Here is a 17,975-nt window from a genome sequence, read left to right on the forward strand (position 1 = left end):
AAAAAAAAAAAAAAAAAAAAAAAAAAAAAAAGAATGCACTTGAACTATTTGAAGCAGTACCTTCTTAGGAGGTTTTGTTTGCTGATAAAGCTTTCCTATTCTAGCTGCTTGACTCATGCCAGAGGAGAAACATTAAAGGAGACCAGAAGGTGGAAAGAGTTGCCCTAACCTATAGGTGTGTGCTCATGAATTTTCCTAATGAGGAAGACTCATTGATTTCCTCATTGTCTTTATTCCACAGTAGAGTCTTAGAATATGTATGTCTATATAAAATTTTTAAAGCTTCTTGAGTTTGTAGCCAAATGTAATGTGGCTTTTTTTACTTGGAACTTTTACTGAGAGTGCTTGATTCGATTGTTCCTTAAAGAGGTAGTAAGTATTTAACACCCCCCAACCACCCAAACACATGCTGTAGGCAAAACACAACTGCAGTTTAGTAGTCTATGCTTTCATTTTTTCAAACTTCTTTAGCATTTTTTTTTCTGTTCTAACCTTTTCTCTGAAAAATAGGAGAAGTTATCTTTGTTTAAAAGGTTAAAACTTGGTGCGTATATTAGGAAAATGTTCTGAGGGATTCTGGATAAGGGACTAGAACATTCTCAGTATTTTGAAGCATTTATTTTAGCTGCTTCTTATTCCTGCTTCTGTGGCCATGATCCTGAAATTTAAAAATGTTTTGATGAAAGTTTTACTAATCTAGTGAATGTGCATTTATTTTGGATGCTTAATATTAAAAGTACATAACATTTATTTTTAATATACAGAGAATATTCTAATGAATAAGATGATGACACTGTGTGTGTGGTATATTAGTTTCTAAGATAATGTGACATCTAAAATACTGCTAATTTGATACTTTCATAACTTTCATTTTGATATGTTCTTGTTTAATCAGTGTCTAAACAATGAAACCTAATTTTACTCTTAATGAATTATAACTCTCTGTTCCCAGTTAATGGACAGTAGCAAAGGATTGACTTCTGTTAAGAAGAAAACTAATATAGCATTGCTTAGGCTAAAATTCCCGTCTTTTTTTTTTAAGAAAAACTAGTGATAAACAATCTTTTATCTTGTATTTATAATCCTACCTTTTGGTGTAGTCTTTTGTAGATTTCCTGAGGCGTCACATGCCACAAAAATGAAGGCAAACTGGTTTGTTCACCCATGTTTAGAACCCCAAAACGGAATTCTGTGCAATGTTTGAAGTTGCAGTGCCATTTAGAATGGGCAACATTGAAATTTCTGAGTGTTTTTTTGGCCAAATGTTTTTATTTTAAAAACCATTTGGCCTCCAGGTTCTGTTTTCATTCTCTTGCCAGTTGGAGATGTAATATATGCCTTTCTGGTTCTGTTGGCTACATTTTTGTCTTTCATGTGTGGGATTATCAGAGCCTGCTTCTCTGGAATAGGGAGATTACTGGCCATAAGCAGAATGTCTAAGAGCCTGTGAGAAATGAGAGTTCCTAGCTCTCCACCTCTTGCCTTGTTGCTTCCGCCATGAGGATGTGAATGTTGGTCATAGCTGGGTGCTAAGTCTTGTATTCTTCTGTAGCAGGTTTATGCTGTGGGCAGCACCATGATGATCAGAGTTGTAGTTTTGATCTTTTACATGTGGAACAATCTCCTTGTCTATTTACACATAATGGACTCTAATTTTTGTAAGATTAACACTAATGTTGAAATTATAATTTCCCTCTGACATCCAAGAAAATAAGTAAAAGGGAGTATCAATAATAAGTAATAAAAAATATATGTTGTTAATGGTCTCAATCTTGGATTTTTGGACCAGGAGTTTAAGATTCCAAATCTACTTGATTTTAGGAATTTTGTTAATTGCTAAAGGTGTAATCCATAGTGTCTTTCCCTTGTTAGATGGGTCATGGGAGTGTTTGATAACAAGATCAAATTTGCGTTAAGCTCTTAATAACTCTTTTCCGTTATCATTATAAATCCAAGAATTCAGGATAGAAGATAATGCAAATTACTGTCTGTATGCCAAGATAAAATTTGGGGTTGTAATAGAGTGTAGAAAATATTAAATCAAGAAAAAGTGATACTTAATTTCTGTCTGACCTTTTCAAATTTTAAAGACAGAGTCCTATAAATTTCATGGGTGATTGTCAAAAAGTACGTGAAATTGGTGAACTTTGTTTTCATAGAGAATGATTCTTGTGATTCCTCCTACTCCCTCTTCAGTTTCTATGCTAAGCACATTAAAAAAAATAATAAAATAAAAATTTTTTTTAGTGGGTGGAAATACATTGCTTGGGCTTCACTGTTCCTTTTGCATTAGATGTAGATTGATCAGTACTTTGAAAATGGGTAACTTGTTTAAAATGAGCCTGGAGTGTATGTGTATGTTGGGTAGAGGGGAAAGGGGAAAATTTGCTGGCCCAGCTATATCTTGAATGTTAGGAGATGCACAATATGCAGAATTCATTGTGATACACCAGAACATAGCCTTAGAATTAAGAGACCAGATTCAAATACCAGCTCCACCAGTTAATAGCATTGTGACTTAAGATGGGTTACTCTCCACGTTTTGGTCTTTAATTTGCCTGTCTGTAAAATGGGAATATGAGCTACCTATCCTACAGGGGTGCTGTGAGTATTAAGTGAGAACATTACAGGAACATTTCTGGTACACCAACTTTTGGTTCATCCTGTTGTAGTGGTAGGCACTAGCAAAATTCATTCTGTAGCAACTGCCATTCTTTGGCCTGCTGGCACACTTCTTAAAAAACAAAACAAAACAAAACAAAAAAACAGTTTTGCCATCTTGTGTAGCATGTTCTCTTAAAATCCGTATATTTTCCTTTCGCATTGTGGAGTGAATTAAGGTGATTCAAATTAGGTAAGAGTAAAGGTCTTCTTTGGATCTGCAACTAAATATATACATCACGGCACTAAGGAATTCTTCATATGCAGGAAACCTGCTTCTCTCTTAAAAGCCGCCTTATTTCACTGTTACCCAAACTAGGACACCTGTGGTGACATAGGTTGGTGCATTAGGTAACTGTTGGAATTTGATTTGTTCCATTTGCCTGGCAGAAGTAAACACATCTTACTGTTATGTGGTCCAAAGCACTCATGACTGTTAAAACAGGATTTTATGTGAGTGAGTTTTTCTTGACATTTTCTTAGATATTAAATTATCAGACAGCCTTTAAAGTAATCATGTGGGAGCAATTTCAGGGCTTTATATGACAGATTTTTTTTTTTTTTTTTTAACATTCTTTCTGGGTGTGAAATCAGGAAAAGCCAAATGGGTGAAAGGATTATTTTCTTAGAAGGTACTAATTTGACGATACCAGTTTCCTGGGAAGAAATGTCCTGATTATCTGTGCAGCATCTTTACTGAGCATTCTGAGGAGTTGGAGTTCTTTTTCAGGGATTACACAGGTACATTCCTTCTGCTGAAAGGCAATGCTTGTACATACTCACAACTGAACTTTGTAATAACACAGGAGTCCTTGAGCCCCCAGTGTTGTCTACCAAATAATTGTGTTTACATCCATTTGTGACTGTATGGGGAGAAGGGCCTTAGGTGTTATTGATACTCAGAGGGGTCTGAAGTCTCCTCTCCAAAAGACTAAGAACCACCACAGCGAGCCAATATGTTCAGTTTTCAAACTCAAGCAGAGACAGTTAGAAGCAATAAAATCAGTAGGTTACAGACTTTAAAAATGAAGTATACTCATAGCTTACACTGTTCGAGCATTTATATATTGATGTGGACATGAGGGACAGAATTCTCTCAAACGTCTGTCCTCATTGGACTTGTACATTTTTATAATAGTATCTGGGTGGGATCCTGTGAATCAATGGACAACAAATGAACAAAACAAATGGATGAATTAGGAATTGTTAGTGGAAGCAGATTGTCATTGTTTTCATATGAAGGAACATATGCCGACAATTGAGATTGTAGGCCTGTGCTTTCTGTAATTTGTTTAGTAGAATCTAGTGTGGATACTCCTTACAATCAGTTCCATTTATTGAGTCTGTGCCAGGCACCGTGTGGCATTCGTTTTGTGCATTACCTCATTTTCTTCTTTTGATGACAATATCAGATTAGTATTACCAGTATATATCATAGTTGGTTCCCATCTGCCTCAAATGGATTTGTTTCTCGTTAAATCAAATCATGGCCCAAGGGCTGCACAATGTACTTTCATGCTCTTTCACTTTTATGGGTTTCTGTTTTTGAGGGCCAAACTTATCTTGAGGACCTACTTTATTCCGAGTGCCACCACCACACTGGAGAAGGGAACAAGAGCCTAGTCCACTGTCTCACCTCAGTTTGGGTCAGCTCTTTGCAGGGAGCACATGTGACCTTGGAGACACAGTAACCTTCTGGGAGCAGGTGAAATGAGTGCGTGGGTTGAGAGATCCTTTCCATCAACGGTGGACACTGGCCTAGGAACGACTCCTGTTTAAAGCCCTAGTCCTCTGTGAGCCTTCCCTCCCAGGCTTAATTTGTTCCCTGTGGGCATTATTTTACCCCTATATTGGCAAAAAAAATAGAAAAAGCATCAGCTCAAGGACAGTGTGGGATAGTCCTTGGAGACCAGCACCAAGGAAGATTTCATGCCTCTGAAAGGCTCCCTTCTCAGTGCCAGAACCTGTTAGCAAGGCCAGGTCTGCCGTGCGAGCTCCTTAGGCTTCCCCCGCTTTATCGAGTTCCATTGGTGGATGGCACTTTATTTCCTCCGCTCCTCCCTCTTTTCTCCTTCTCTTTCTCTCCTGACTCCTTGCTTTTTTCACTATCCTTCCTTTCCTTTTTCTCTATTTTTAATGAAATACAGATTCTTGAGAAGGTCTTTTCCACACAAAGTTTGCTTCTTGTTAACATTAGCAGGGTGTTTCTGCAGAGGGGCTTGTTTTTTACAACGTTAAACAGGCATGTAACTTCAATTTTAAATTCTTTCATGGCAACATCTTTGTGGTAATATATATTTGTATTCCCTGTAGCTCATAAGTGTTGTATAGCTAATAAGCAGCCAAGGAAAATTATCAGAATACTTACTTACTTACTTTACCATGATTCCAGAAACTTGACAAAGTACTCAAGAAATTTTTTAAAAATCTATCAAGAATAATAAGTTTGGGCTAAATTTTAATAGCAGTCTGATATAGTCTGAATAGCACATCTGAGAATGAGATACACATTGCTGAATAGGCCAGTAGAGTTTTGTGTTTAGGTGGAGATCTATTTAAAAAATCTGGATTTGGGCTGGGCGTGGTGGCTTATGTCTGTAATCCCAGCACTTCAGGTGGCCCAGGCAGGCGGATCACCTGAGGTCAGGAGTTTGAGAGCATCTTGGTCAACATGGTGAAATCCCCCCTTTGCTGAAAATACAAAATTAGCCAGGCATAGTGGCTCATGCCTGTAATTTCAGCTACTTGGGAGACTGAGGCAGGAAAATAACCTGAGCCACTGGAGGCGGAGGTTGCAGTGAGCTGAGATCGCACCATTGCAGTTCAGCCTGGGCAACAGATCAAGACTCTTTTTCAAAAAAAAAATCGATTTGAATTTAAATGTAACTTTTGATTTAAAACAGTTTATAAGAATAATATGTTTTAGTTTCATCCTGTTCTTCAATCGCAAGTACAGGCTTGGCAGCTCTGAGTTTACCAGAGGGGATGAGTTTGTGCTAGACGGTGTGCGTGCTGAAGCCTGGAGGGGTACCAGGTCTTTTTCCTTGGATTATATGTTGGTCCATAAGTGCTGAGAGGGGCACAGCTGTGGACAAGGAGGCGGCCGGGCACAGTTGATATCTTCCGTTGCAGTGGGATCTGGTTGATCAGCAGTAGTGGAGCTGAGTCTGAAAACCTGTGCTGGACTAAAAGTGCCTCATTTCACAGTGGGGCTGAGTGATTAGGTAGCTTAATATCTCTGTAAATGCTCTTGTTTTTGTAAACATCTGTTAAAATGTGGCCTAATCAAATGCCATTGTCTGGTTTTTGCATTTTTAAGAGAAGCAAAATAAAGGTACAGAATGATTATCACAGCCAACTGCCAAGACGTTGACCCTTAGGTTAATACCGGCAGGCACTCAACGTGATCGTTTAAATTAGATATTTTATTTAAATAATGATGGGTATAATAACCAAGTGCAGTGAACAAGAAAAAGAATATGGGGTTTGTGGCTGGAAAGAGGAAACATTAATTTTTTGTTTGAAGTGATGTGTTGCATAGAATTGAAAGATACTACCAAAAGGTTAACAGGGGTAATTTGAATGCTAAGCATTTTTGGCTCTTTAATAATATCTGTTCTATTTTTAATCCCTTTAAAGTCTTTATAACTGTGTGTCCATTGTGGATTTGATATTGCTGGGAATTTTGGCGTTTCTCTGAACGTTTTTTCTGAGTTGAATACATGAAAAGTCATGTGTTCTTTTTTTGCTTAATATAAACAAATGTTTATTTGAGAAAATACAATCAGATAGAAATATCATACCCTTATCAGTACTCTCTCACTGGGAGCCACCTGCCAAAATCTGAATGTATATTCTTTTGATTTTCCTTAAGTTTATCTCTGTGGATGTGTCATAGACTGATTTTATTAATTAGTCATATGGCTTGACCATTGTTCTTACGGGCATTTCTGTAACCAAATGTGAAGAATGAATTTTGAATGTTTTCATTGTATCTTGTTTCATATTTATGTCAGATTTTTACTTCTTGAAAATATTTTAAAACTTGACGTAGTTAATTCATCAGGATGCAGTATTGTAAATTTTGCTATAGGCTTTGAATGGGGAAACATGACTTTCTTTGCTGAGTTCTTGAGGGTGTGGCAGTCCCCTCTGTTTTCAGGGTTGCCAGGCGCTGGAAACACACCTCCTCTACAACAGCACCCACTTTGTTTTTTTGGTCGCAGGGGGCTGAGTCCGTAACTCGAATTAGGTTCTTTATTTTGTAGTTGCCTCTTCACTATTTATATGTAAGGTTTTCAGATTTTAGGTACATTTTTCAGGCTATAAAAAAAACATGAGAAGGAAGCCTAGAAATTAATTATAAAGTAGAACAGGTCAGCCGCTTATTTATATGTCATTACTTTGCTAAATAATTTTGTTCATGCCACAACAGTTTTTGAGGCTCCAATGAATGTAAGGAAACTTAATGCTTTCTTATCTTGAATTTGGTAAAGTTTATTTGGGAAGCCCTTTCTAAGATTTGGAATTATCTAGTCAAAACCACTGAAAGCCTTTTTCTGACAGCGTAAAAGCCTGGACTCCCTTCTGACAGATCTTTGCTGTTCTCCCCTGAGCCTGACATTTGGAAGAATTAGGGGAGCCTGCAGCCTCCACAGCTGCAGAGGCTGTGCAGCAGCCCCCTGGCAGGAAGCAAGCATTTCAGGAATTTATACTGTGATCTGCAGAACTGCAAAATCTAGAACTTTCCACTGTTTCTGTTGGAAGCAAAACCTAGAGTTGTGTTTTAATACCATGAGCTACTTAAAACCAGATAGGTTTTATTTTTATAATTTGCCTCCAGGATTACAGATAGTTCTTGGTGAGTTTAACTGCAGAAAAGGATGTGAATTATGCCAAAAGAGCTTAACAGAATTTTTTACTGTCAGATAAGTTTCAAAATTATTTTCAGTGAAAAAGGCACCTATAGAAGAATGCATGGCATGTTACTTTTATAAATACTAACTGTTGCAACGTCTTACTACTTCAGATCTGAGGGGCTTGCTTGGCCACTGATCGCTCCTTGACCAGTTGTAACAGCCACTTGTGATCCTCTGATAACCATACCCCCCTACTGACATCTCTGAAAGCCTCTCTGCTTGAGGCACACTGATGTCCCCATCAGTCCTTCTGCCCGGGTTTCCCGTTTCTTTTGTTAATGACATTTGATGACTTCCAGAGTACCAAGTAATTCTCTTATATTAAAGCATGCATTCAGAATTTTGAAATGAACTGTTAATTACTTACGGAAAACTTAGCTTTATGTATCCATTTCCAGCTTCTCCCTTCCTCTCTGTCACCCCAACTGCAGAATGTTAAACTCACATAGGCAGCAGAAGTGAGGTCTAATTCCAGTTGACCTTAACCATCTCACACATAGCATCACCTGGGCCATTCTTAAGATAACAGCTCTGCTATTATCCATCGATTCCCTTTCCTTACCAACACAATCTATTGCAGATTTTTTTTTTTAATTTTATAGGGGTAATTTAACATGTACTTTATACTTCTGCCAGTTAAGCCTTTTCATCTTGCTTTGAGAACTCTAATCTCCAAACCAGATGTATCCTGAGTGGTTCTAGTGCCACAGCTGGCCTGCTTTCACAGAAGACGCCTTGGACTTTCAACAGTTTGGAAGGCTGTATAATAATGCCTTATTCATACTTAACCTGAAGTGCAGGTAACAGAGGCTCTTTTTGCTCCAGAGTGTTCAGGTTCTTCTCTCAGCTTTGAGCATATTGAGTTCAGCATCTACCCTGTTCTCTAGGGTCTGTGCCCTCAGCTTTGCCGTATGCTTTTGTCAGAGCCTTTCTTCAGTCTAGTATGAAAGCAAGGTTCCAGTCTTCAGCTTTCCTAAGAAGGGCCTTCTTATCTAGGGGCAGGAAGAAGAGGAAGACTGCAAAAGAGTGAGATTCTAGATCGTAGTGTCATAAGTCTGGGAGGAGGAACTCTAAGAATGAAGGAAGTACAAAGTTGTCGGATGTGAAGGAGAAACTTGGGGCAAATAAAGCCTGAAGAACTGTTGGGTTTTATAATTATGGTATCAGTGGTAACCATGGGAATTGGATTCCTGTAGAGTAGAGAGGGTGGAAGTTTAGGTGCAAGGATGAAGGACTGACGTAGGGCAGAGGAACTGGAGGCAACAGGCACAACCCACCTTGGTGAGGTGGTATCAGCCCTGTTAGGAAGCCTGTGTCCTTGATGACCTTCCATGGTACAACTATGGAAATCTCCCAGTCGGAGTCTTGTCTGATTTGGAATCAACTGTGTATCTGAGGAAGAGGTGAGCTCCCCAAATGAAGATTGGATGGACCTAGCTTCTGTTTACAGATATTTAATTCTGATTTTATCCTTGAGAGTTGGATAGCTCCCCAGTGAGGAGGCAGCACATGTAGAGTTACATGGAGTCTTAAATTTAATTCGTTTAAATCACCAAATGCATGAGCCTTCACTGTTGTAATGAATTTTTAATGTAACTTGAGCAAGTCTCCCAGAATTTTGCATTCTCTCTACTGCCTGAACATTTTAAAGTGAAACATTATTCTCTAGAATTTCCTGGTGTGTCTGTCCAGTTTATTAGGATAGTAGAACATAGTCCAGACCTAGGTTAAATTTTTCATGTGATGCTTTAGGCAATTTTGATTTTGCAACTCATATCCAAGACACCAGCAGTATAATGCTATACACTGTCTTAGAAAATAGTTGTTATGGTTGTTGAATGTCTTTGTATGGTAGCTATTTCACTAGAAAATCCAATTTTATTGATATTATTCAGTGGTGCATCATGCTTGTTCAGATCAGGGCTCTGTGCTGTTGACTGTTACTTGTTTCTGGCACAACATAAAATAGAAACAAAAAAATGTATTCCAATTTGATTGTTGCTTTAAAAAAAAAAACTATAAATGCAATTCAAGTCTTTGTTTTGTTTTTTGAGACTATCTCTGTCGCCCAGGCTGGAGCGCAGTGGCACTACCATGGCTCACTGCAGTCTCGACCTTCTGGGCTCAGTTAATCCTTCCACCTCAGCCTCCCAAGTAGTTGGCACCACAGGCATATGCCACCACGCTCAGCTAAATTTTTTTTTTTTTTTTTTTTTTTTTTGTAGAGATGAGAGTCTCACTATGTTGCCCAGGCTGATCTTGAGTCCCCAAGCTCAAGCAGTTTGCCTATCTTGGCCTCCCAAAGTGCTAGGATTACAGGCATGAGCCATTGTGGTTGGCCAGTGCAAGTCTTTATGCAACTTTTGTCACTTGCCCTTGAAACCAGTGAAATAATGGATGTAAAGTGCTTTGTAAAGTAAGGTATGCTGCTGGATGCCGTGACTCACACCTGTAATCCCAACTCTTTGAGAGGCTGAGGCAAGAGGATTGCTTGAGCCCAGGCGTTCAAGACCAGCTTGGGCAACGTAGCGAGATCTTGTCTCCACAAAAAAGAAACACAATTAGCTGGATGTGGTGGCACATGCCTGTAGTTTCAGCTACCCGGGGGGCTGAGGCAGGAGGATCACCTGAGCCCAGGAGGTCAAGGCTGCAGAGAACCAAGATCACAACATCGCACTCTAGACTGGATGACAGAGTAAGACACAGAGTGAGATTTTGTCTCAAAAAAAAAAAAAATGAGGTATGCATATTAACTTATTACTGATATTAAGAAGTAACTGTAAGAGAAAGATCATTTTTAATATTTTGTTTGTGAGTTTTCTTTTTCTTTTTTTTTTTTTGAGACAGAGTTTCACTCTTGTTGTCCAGGCTGGAGTGCAGTGGGGTGATCTTGGCTCACTGCAGCCTCTGCCTCAGCCTCCTGAGTAGCTGGGATTATAGGCACCCTCCACCATGGCTGGCTAATTTTTGTATTTTTAGTAGAGAGGGGGTTTCACCATGTTCGCCAGACTGGTCTTGAACTCCTGACTTCAGATGATCCACCCGCCTCGGCCTCCCAAAGTGCTGGGATTACAGTCGTGAGTCACTACTCCCTGCCCTTGAGTTTTCATTCTGGCTCTACAGCGAATGTAGTTGTGTGACCTTGGGCAGGTTATTTCACATCTCTGCTCTTTGGATATGTCCCCTGTAAAGTGATTTATGCATTGGGACTTTGGGGGCTTCTAGCAAAATGGATCCATTAAGTGGTAGGGGCATCAGTTTTACAATAAGGGCACAGTACAGGCCCCAAAATGAATATACTACATTGGTGTTATTCTCATCAGCTAAGTACACAGTTAAACATTATTTTTGGTACGTGAGCATCTTGATGCAGTAGATAACTGCTGTTTTCCTTCTGTTGCATTCAATTTCTCATCTTGATGTATTCATTTCTTTTCCTCATGTTCATAGTGTTGTCCTGTCCCTCTGCTCTTCCTTGTCATCATTTCCATTTCACTTTCCTCGTGTTTCATTCCTCTGTCTTTCTTGTCTAGACCAAGCGGAGCAGCCAGCTGGCAGTAGCGCCCTGTAGGACCCCCAGGACCTGATGGTAAGTGCACTTGTGTGCTTGCCAGGCTCCCAGCGGCTCCTGCTCCTCTGCCTCACAGAGAGAAGCTCACAAATTTCCTTCTCCCCTTTGTAAATGTCCTTATGGGTTGGTTGGTTTTTTCTTTTAATTTGATGACATATAAGACAGAAATCAAGTGTCAGAAGAAACCAGTACTGGTTTAAAGAAATGTAGCAGGTTCCACTGCCTGTTGTTTCAATATTTGGCAGTTGTGAGGGACACCAAGCATGTGTGTGTATAGGCAGGACCCCTGGTTTGACCTTTTGTTTTGCCATAGACTGATTAGTCCCTCTCTGACCCTGGCCTTCAGTTTCTTTCACAAAATTGCAGGCAGGAAAGGTGGATTTGATAGTCCCTTCATCTCTAGTCTAAGGCCCTCATGACAAGAAGTAACCTGACAGGTGGTTCTCCTAAAGACTGAGATCATTGTTTCAGGTGTCAGATAATCTCAATTCCATGGATGAATGGTAGAATCATGGTAGACTAATTTCCATGATAAACTAAGTCTGTCAGTGTTCACCAAATTTAGTTTGGTGGTATTGCTCCATTTTTAGAATTGTCTTACTACTGTTTTTTGAGTACCGTTTCTAATTTTTAATAAGTATATGGACTATTGAGTTACATATGTCTTTAGTGACCCAGAAATGCATTGGTCTAGCCCTGTGGTTCTTAACCTGTGGAAATCTCCCCAGGGAACATCTGGCCATGTCTAGAGACTTTGGATTGTTATACTTAGAAGGGGCTGCCACTGGCATGTAGCAAATAGAGGCTATAGGTGCTGTTAAACATCTTTTATCGCATTGGACAGCCCACCACACAGCTAAGGATTATCTGGTCCACATGTCATTTATGCTGCTGTTGAGACGCCTTGATACCTCATAGTGGCCTGTGGCAGGATACCCTCCTTAGTCCTCTGATAGGATCCAGGAGATATACCTACTGCACGTGGCTTCTCTTCACAGTGGATTAGGTTTCCAGGGTCATGGCTTTTAAAGAGGACACCCAGGGAGAGAAAAGGGAGTTCTCACTGATGAGGTTTTGGTGGTTCAAAAAAGGACATTTGACATTTAGTGTCAGCTAGGTACTCTAATGTTCTTTTAGGTAGAGAATAAAACTTAAAATAGCACTTTACCTTGTAGACAGTTATGTGATTTCATTTGGAGTGCATCTTAATGGTATTAAGATTATACTTTGTTTTGTTAAGATATAAATCTAGACATTTTACTTATTTAATATTCTATTTACATGTAGAACAGTGTACTTTGCTTTTATATGACCTATAGACTGGGTTTGGATGGCACTTGGGAGGTTATAGAAAAACCCTTGCATTTCTTTTGCAAGTGATTGTATTACAACAAACTGACGTCTGTTTTTCTGCTAAATTTTACAATGTGACCCTTCTTTAAATGTGTATAACGTTTATGCAAGGAGTGAAGGTTTAGATTACACCTCTCCATTTTAATTTATTTTAAAAGCTCATGCTAAGTACTAAGTAAATGACTGGCAAGAAAGGGCCATGTTCCTTGGCCTGTTTGTGGTACATGAGGTGGTATGTCTTATAAAAATGTCATTGTTTGGATTCAGGGAAAAACTTTCTGAATATGATCTTTGAATCAAGCATCTGTGGGCTACACTAGGAACTCACTCTTCCCGTGGTAATAAAAGAAGCCATGGATTTCCTCAGACATCAGCTGCAGCACTAGAAAAGTTATATAGGTAGATAGTAGTTTATATTTGCATTATGTGCATGGGTGGGTGATAAGCATTTTGTTTGCTATCAGTAATCTAATATGGGCTGAGCATTACATACAGAAAGAACTAGCTTATGTCATAAGCATTAAGAAAACTGATTGAAAGGAGGTAGAATCCAAATTCCCTTAAACAAAACTGGATCCCCGAAGAACCTTTGCCATTATCTGATTTAGACAAAGTGCTGTTAAGTTGATACAGGGAGAAAGAATTGTAAGAGGAAGTTATGCCTGGAAAGGTGCTTAGATGTTTGTGCCCCTTTTGGAGGGGATTGACTTGCAATTCTTCACCTGCAGACACGTGTTAGTCATCTCCATGCAGATCCTTCACGCTTGTTCCCACCAGAATGTAGTTCCAGTGAAGTGTGTGCTCATTTCTTGAGTTCCATTTTAAGTGCCTTTGGAAATGAGTGGATAGACAAACTTAACAGGAATTTATTTGTTCAAACAAACCCTTATAAATGTAGTGGCAAAAAAAAAAAAAAATCTGATTTCTAATGGGCTGAAGAATTAGGTGTTTAAAATGCTATTTTAGAATTTGCTTTTTAAGACTGACAAGCAAAATGACTTTATTAAGGTTATAGCTCTTAAATCTTTATCAAAATCTGATGATGTTTTTTAGGATTCGTTTTTGCTTTGCATTGTACCTGATGTTTCTACTTTTTGATGTTTTCAATGATGCTATTTTATGTCTCTGACCTCATTTTTATCTAGTTTACATATTTAGCTAATTATGCTTCCCTGTAGAGATTCTTTGTTATGGAGAGTATAACTTTACATGTTTACAGCAGCTTTAAGTAGCTTCTAGTTTCATTTTACTAATGCAGAGATAAAAGGTGTCAGAGGCTTGTAGTTCTGGAAGCTGGTGGAAGTTTTCATGGAGAGAGCAGTGGAGAAAAAGGAGTGTTCAAGGAAGAATAGGGATCTGTCTGGCTCCAAAGACTGAAACACCAGTTTCCAGGAAAGTAGAAATCTGGTAATTAAAAAATAGAAAAGAAAGGTTACAAATTCTGGTTAAATCCTAAAGAAACTGGGCTTCTGATTTCTTTAGTATTATTACTCCTATGGATAATTATTTCTTATCTTCATGACTTGAGTTCGTTGTTCCACCTTATCAGAACTATGCTACATTTTAATCTTACTTTCTAAAAGTGTGGTATCACTTGGAATGCAGTCAGTGTTTCTGAATTCCATCCTCTGAATTGTTAATGAAATATTGACCTGTGCTGGACCTACAGTCAGATCCCTCAGGGCTCTCAAGAATGCCATGCTGGTGGACAGTGAATTATTCATAATTACTCTGCATTTTGTATTTGAGCCATTGTGAATGTGTATCTTTTGTAATTCAGCAGAATCTCTTCGTCTCTTATTTTGCTTCCAACAATTATGGGTACTCATATCTTAGCTAAAGGGGCCCCACATTACACCATACTCTTTTTCTCTAATATGCTTCTTACAAACAGCCCGTCCCTGTTAGCTGTGTGGTATTGGAATTCAGTACTATTGCTAATTTTCCTTTGACATCAATAGTAACTTTTTGAGAATACATTACCTCATAATTTGATAGTCATTATAGCTATGAAAGGAACATCATAGCTGTAATGCCCAAGACTGCCAAAAATACAAGATAGATGAGTTTCTTTCTTTTCCCCTCTGTCATCATTTACTTATATAACATAGTATTTATAGTCATCATTTATTCCTTTCTTTAGGAATCCAAAGTGGTAATTGCCTAGGAATATATAGTGTGCTTGATTGGATTAATAATTGTCTTCTTCAAGAATCCAGAATGATAACACATGAGTGAATGAGTGAATGAATGAATGAATAAATGAATAAATAAATACAAATTGTGTTTCAGGGAAGAAAAAATCCCAGGAAAATAAAAATAAAGGAAACAAAATCCAAGACATACAACTGAAGACAAGTGAGCCAGATTTCACCTCTGCAAATATGAGAGATTCTGTAGAAGGTAAGCTTGTGATATTGGCCTGGTCTGAATTGGGGTATGTATGTACCCAGTGAATTTAACTTTGTATCTCCTTGTATTGTCCTTCTGAGAATCATTTAGGATCTGTACAGAGGTTAAACAGCAGAAAAGCTGCCTAAATTTAATATGGTAAACCGAGCCTTCTATATTCTACCTTCCCTTCAAACAATTATGAAAGACTTTTCTTCTTAAAAATGAACTTATTCCCTCATTAAAATAAAATGAGAACAGGTGTGGTGGCTCACGCCTGTAATCCCAGCACATTGGGAGGCTGAGCCAGAAGGATCTCTTGAGACCAGGAGTTTAAGACCAGCCTGGGCAACATAGACCCTGTTTCTATAAAATAAAAATAAAAAAATCCACTGAGATGGTGGCATGTGCCTATAGTCCTAGCTGCTTGACAGGCTGACGTGGGAGGATCACTGGTGCCCGGGAGGTTGAGGCTGCATAAACCTCCCTTCATGTTCAAAACTCAAAATCCCACCAGTGCACTCCAGCCTGGGTGACAGAGCGAGAGTCTGTCTGTTAAAAAAAAATAATGATAATAAATGAAACATACTACATAATTGCATTTATAGCATAAAGTTTAAAACCCTCAAAAAGTGATAGCAAGGACATGAGGAGGCTCCTGGGGTGCTTGTTGTGCTCTGTTACTGATCTGTGGAATGGTCACACGAGGGTATATATATTTAGTGAGAATTTTATCCTGCTATATACTTAACTATTTGTACACTTTAATACATGTATGTCTTATACTTCAAATTAAGTGTTTACTTAAAATATCAAAGGTCTTTGATTTTTTTATAACAGAATGAAAAGTGTACAGAATGAAGTGTGTTTCTGTTTTTTGTTAGAATTTAAATTCTTATTTTCTCTCTTCGTGTTTCTCCCCTTAAAATTTTCTCCTTTATAGTCCCTCTGATGATTAATATTCTAGGCCTGCCATGGTGTAAGAATCTAACTGAGAGGCATGGATTGAAAGTCAATCAGAGAGACAGCTTGCCCTGTGCTCATTGCAGTTGGGCCACCATGTTGAGACTGTTGGGACAGAAGGGAAGGAGGTGTGTCTTAATTTGCCATGGGCAAATTTTTGCAGGTTAGAGCTCACTGGAGTTGTTTATGGTGACCCAAATAGGCAAATTTCAGAAGACAGGTTTGTGACTCTTTCAAGAAATATTTGTAGAGAAAAATAACCAGAATATTTTGGATGCCTTTCATAACCATTTTTAAGCACTGTTTGTGATGATAACATTCATAAAATATTATAATTTTCTGTGCCGTTTTATGAAGCAAGAATAGACAAGTTCATTTCCCAGAGTCTAAAAACTAAGTTCTGCCTCTTCATTGCAGATCTGCTGAGACTTTTTTTTGAACAACAAAAATTACTGAGGAACCTCACTACCTTTGGTGGCAGAATTAAAAAAAACAAATCTAACAGTCACCTACTCCCCTTCAGTAATTCGGGACAATTATTTTTTTCCTGATACAACATCAGGTCCCATGAAAAATGACACTTGCTCTTTACCCCCCAGCATGTGGCACAGCTGGTCAAAGTGGGGTCGCAGGCCTCCCCTGAATGTTCCGCATTGTCCTCAGCAAATGGTCTATATAATGAGCAAACAGTTCAGACTCTTGTTTGTGTTCTCAACCCTCCTTTATGTTGAAAACTTAACAGACCACATCAAGCATGTGGACCCACTCTGGCATGGGCCGTAGTCGTTAATGGAGCTGTGCACACTTAGGTTTGTATTACTTTGGACAGTTCTAAATCTGGGATTGTTTACCAGTCATGAGGAAAGACATTTTTTCCCCATCAAAAGAAGCCACAGATTTTAACTGAAAGTGAAGTCTATAAAGAAATTTCTGAACCTTAGGGTTGTATGTTCTGTTGTCTTATTTCAGCTTTTGTTTGGCAGTATTGTGGGTCTCTGTTGAAAATGTATTTGAAAAGAAAGATAGCTCCTAATCTGAAATACATTACTACCATCGAACGACTGGTTTCCCGGTTTGTGGAAAGCTCATGGAATTTATGAAATTAGTCTAGCAGGGAGAGAAGACTGTGTCTGTTTAGAAACAGAAACCTCATTGCTAGTAAATATAGCAGCAGATGGGAAAAAGTAAGGTAGATATTCCTGGGAAAGAGCAAGGGGGCTAGGACGGCGTAAGTGAGCTTGCATGAGTAATACTTGGCATTGACCTCTTCCCCACTGTATCCACGCAGTCCCCGTGTCCAGTAGGAGGCCTTTCGGATCTTGAGGGTCTGGCTGCTCTTTTCTGCCTCCGCTACTCCTTCCCCTTTCCTTCTTAGCACAGCAGCCAGCATCTCTATTCTAATTCCGCTCTCCAGTCTTGCTCCTCAGCCTCCAGCGATGTCCTTCCCCCATCCCTTCCCCCACCCTGCAGCTGAGTCTCCCAGATGGCACTCTCCTGCTTTCAGATACCTTCAGTGGCTTCCCACTGTCCCCACATAAGTCCGCGTTAATTTACAATGTTCTGTGTGTTTTGATACTTCCCTGCTTGCTTTTCCTCTTCTGTCCTTGATTCTTGTATCCTTCAGGTTCAGCCTGAAGAAGCCTTTCCTGATTAATCAAGCCCATGTGAGATGCTTCCATACCACACTTCCATAAGCAAAAGCATTACTTTTTTATAGTTTTGTTGCTTTCTTGCTTGTGTGTGGCATCTGTTAAAGTGAAGCTCTTCTATGTGTAAGGATCTTGACAGTCTTGTTTACCTAGTTCTGGCAGATTGTGAGTGCTAAGTCAATATCTGCTAGTGACTGGGGAAACAGCCAGGTAATATAGTCTGGAGAAGTCAGAATAGCTCTGCCTCCTCCACGGAGCCTTTCTTAACTCTCCTAGTGCCTGCAGTAGATGGGCCTGATTCTACAGTGCAGCAAGTGAGACTGTCGAAGCAGCAGCATTGGGGACCATTCCTACTAGCAGGAAACCACAATTACAGTTTCTGTCTTTAAGAATCTCCTGTTGTCCCTGTGTTTTCTTCCAGTCTCTACTCTATTTCTTTTTCTTTTTCTTTCTTTTTTTTTTTTTGAG

The 17,975-nt window shown here is 39.0% G+C and overlaps 1 protein-coding gene across 11 annotated transcripts in view; it reads left to right on the forward strand.

The window, feature by feature from the left end:
* The window catches only part of PRDM2 (PR/SET domain 2), a 118,874-nt gene that overhangs the window by 57,865 nt on the left and 43,034 nt on the right, over positions 1-17,975 (forward strand). For 7 of the 11 annotated variants that reach the window (XM_032300456.1, XM_032300461.1, XM_032300454.1 and 4 more), the window contains one exon: positions 14,797-14,907. The exons of 1 other annotated variant lie outside the window; for it this stretch is intronic. In XM_032300456.1, coding sequence (XP_032156347.1) covers positions 14,797-14,907 — 111 coding nt within the window. Of the gene's footprint in view, positions 1-11,030; positions 11,170-14,796; positions 14,908-17,975 lie in introns of all 11 variants that reach the window. 3 more of the 11 variants (XM_032300462.1, XM_032300464.1, XM_032300463.1) reach the window with 2 other exon arrangements.

Source organism: Sapajus apella, unplaced genomic scaffold (assembly GCF_009761245.1).
Source record: "Sapajus apella isolate SASKATOON/1434 unplaced genomic scaffold, GSC_monkey_1.0 scaffold43, whole genome shotgun sequence".
NCBI lineage: Eukaryota > Metazoa > Chordata > Mammalia > Primates > Cebidae > Sapajus > Sapajus apella.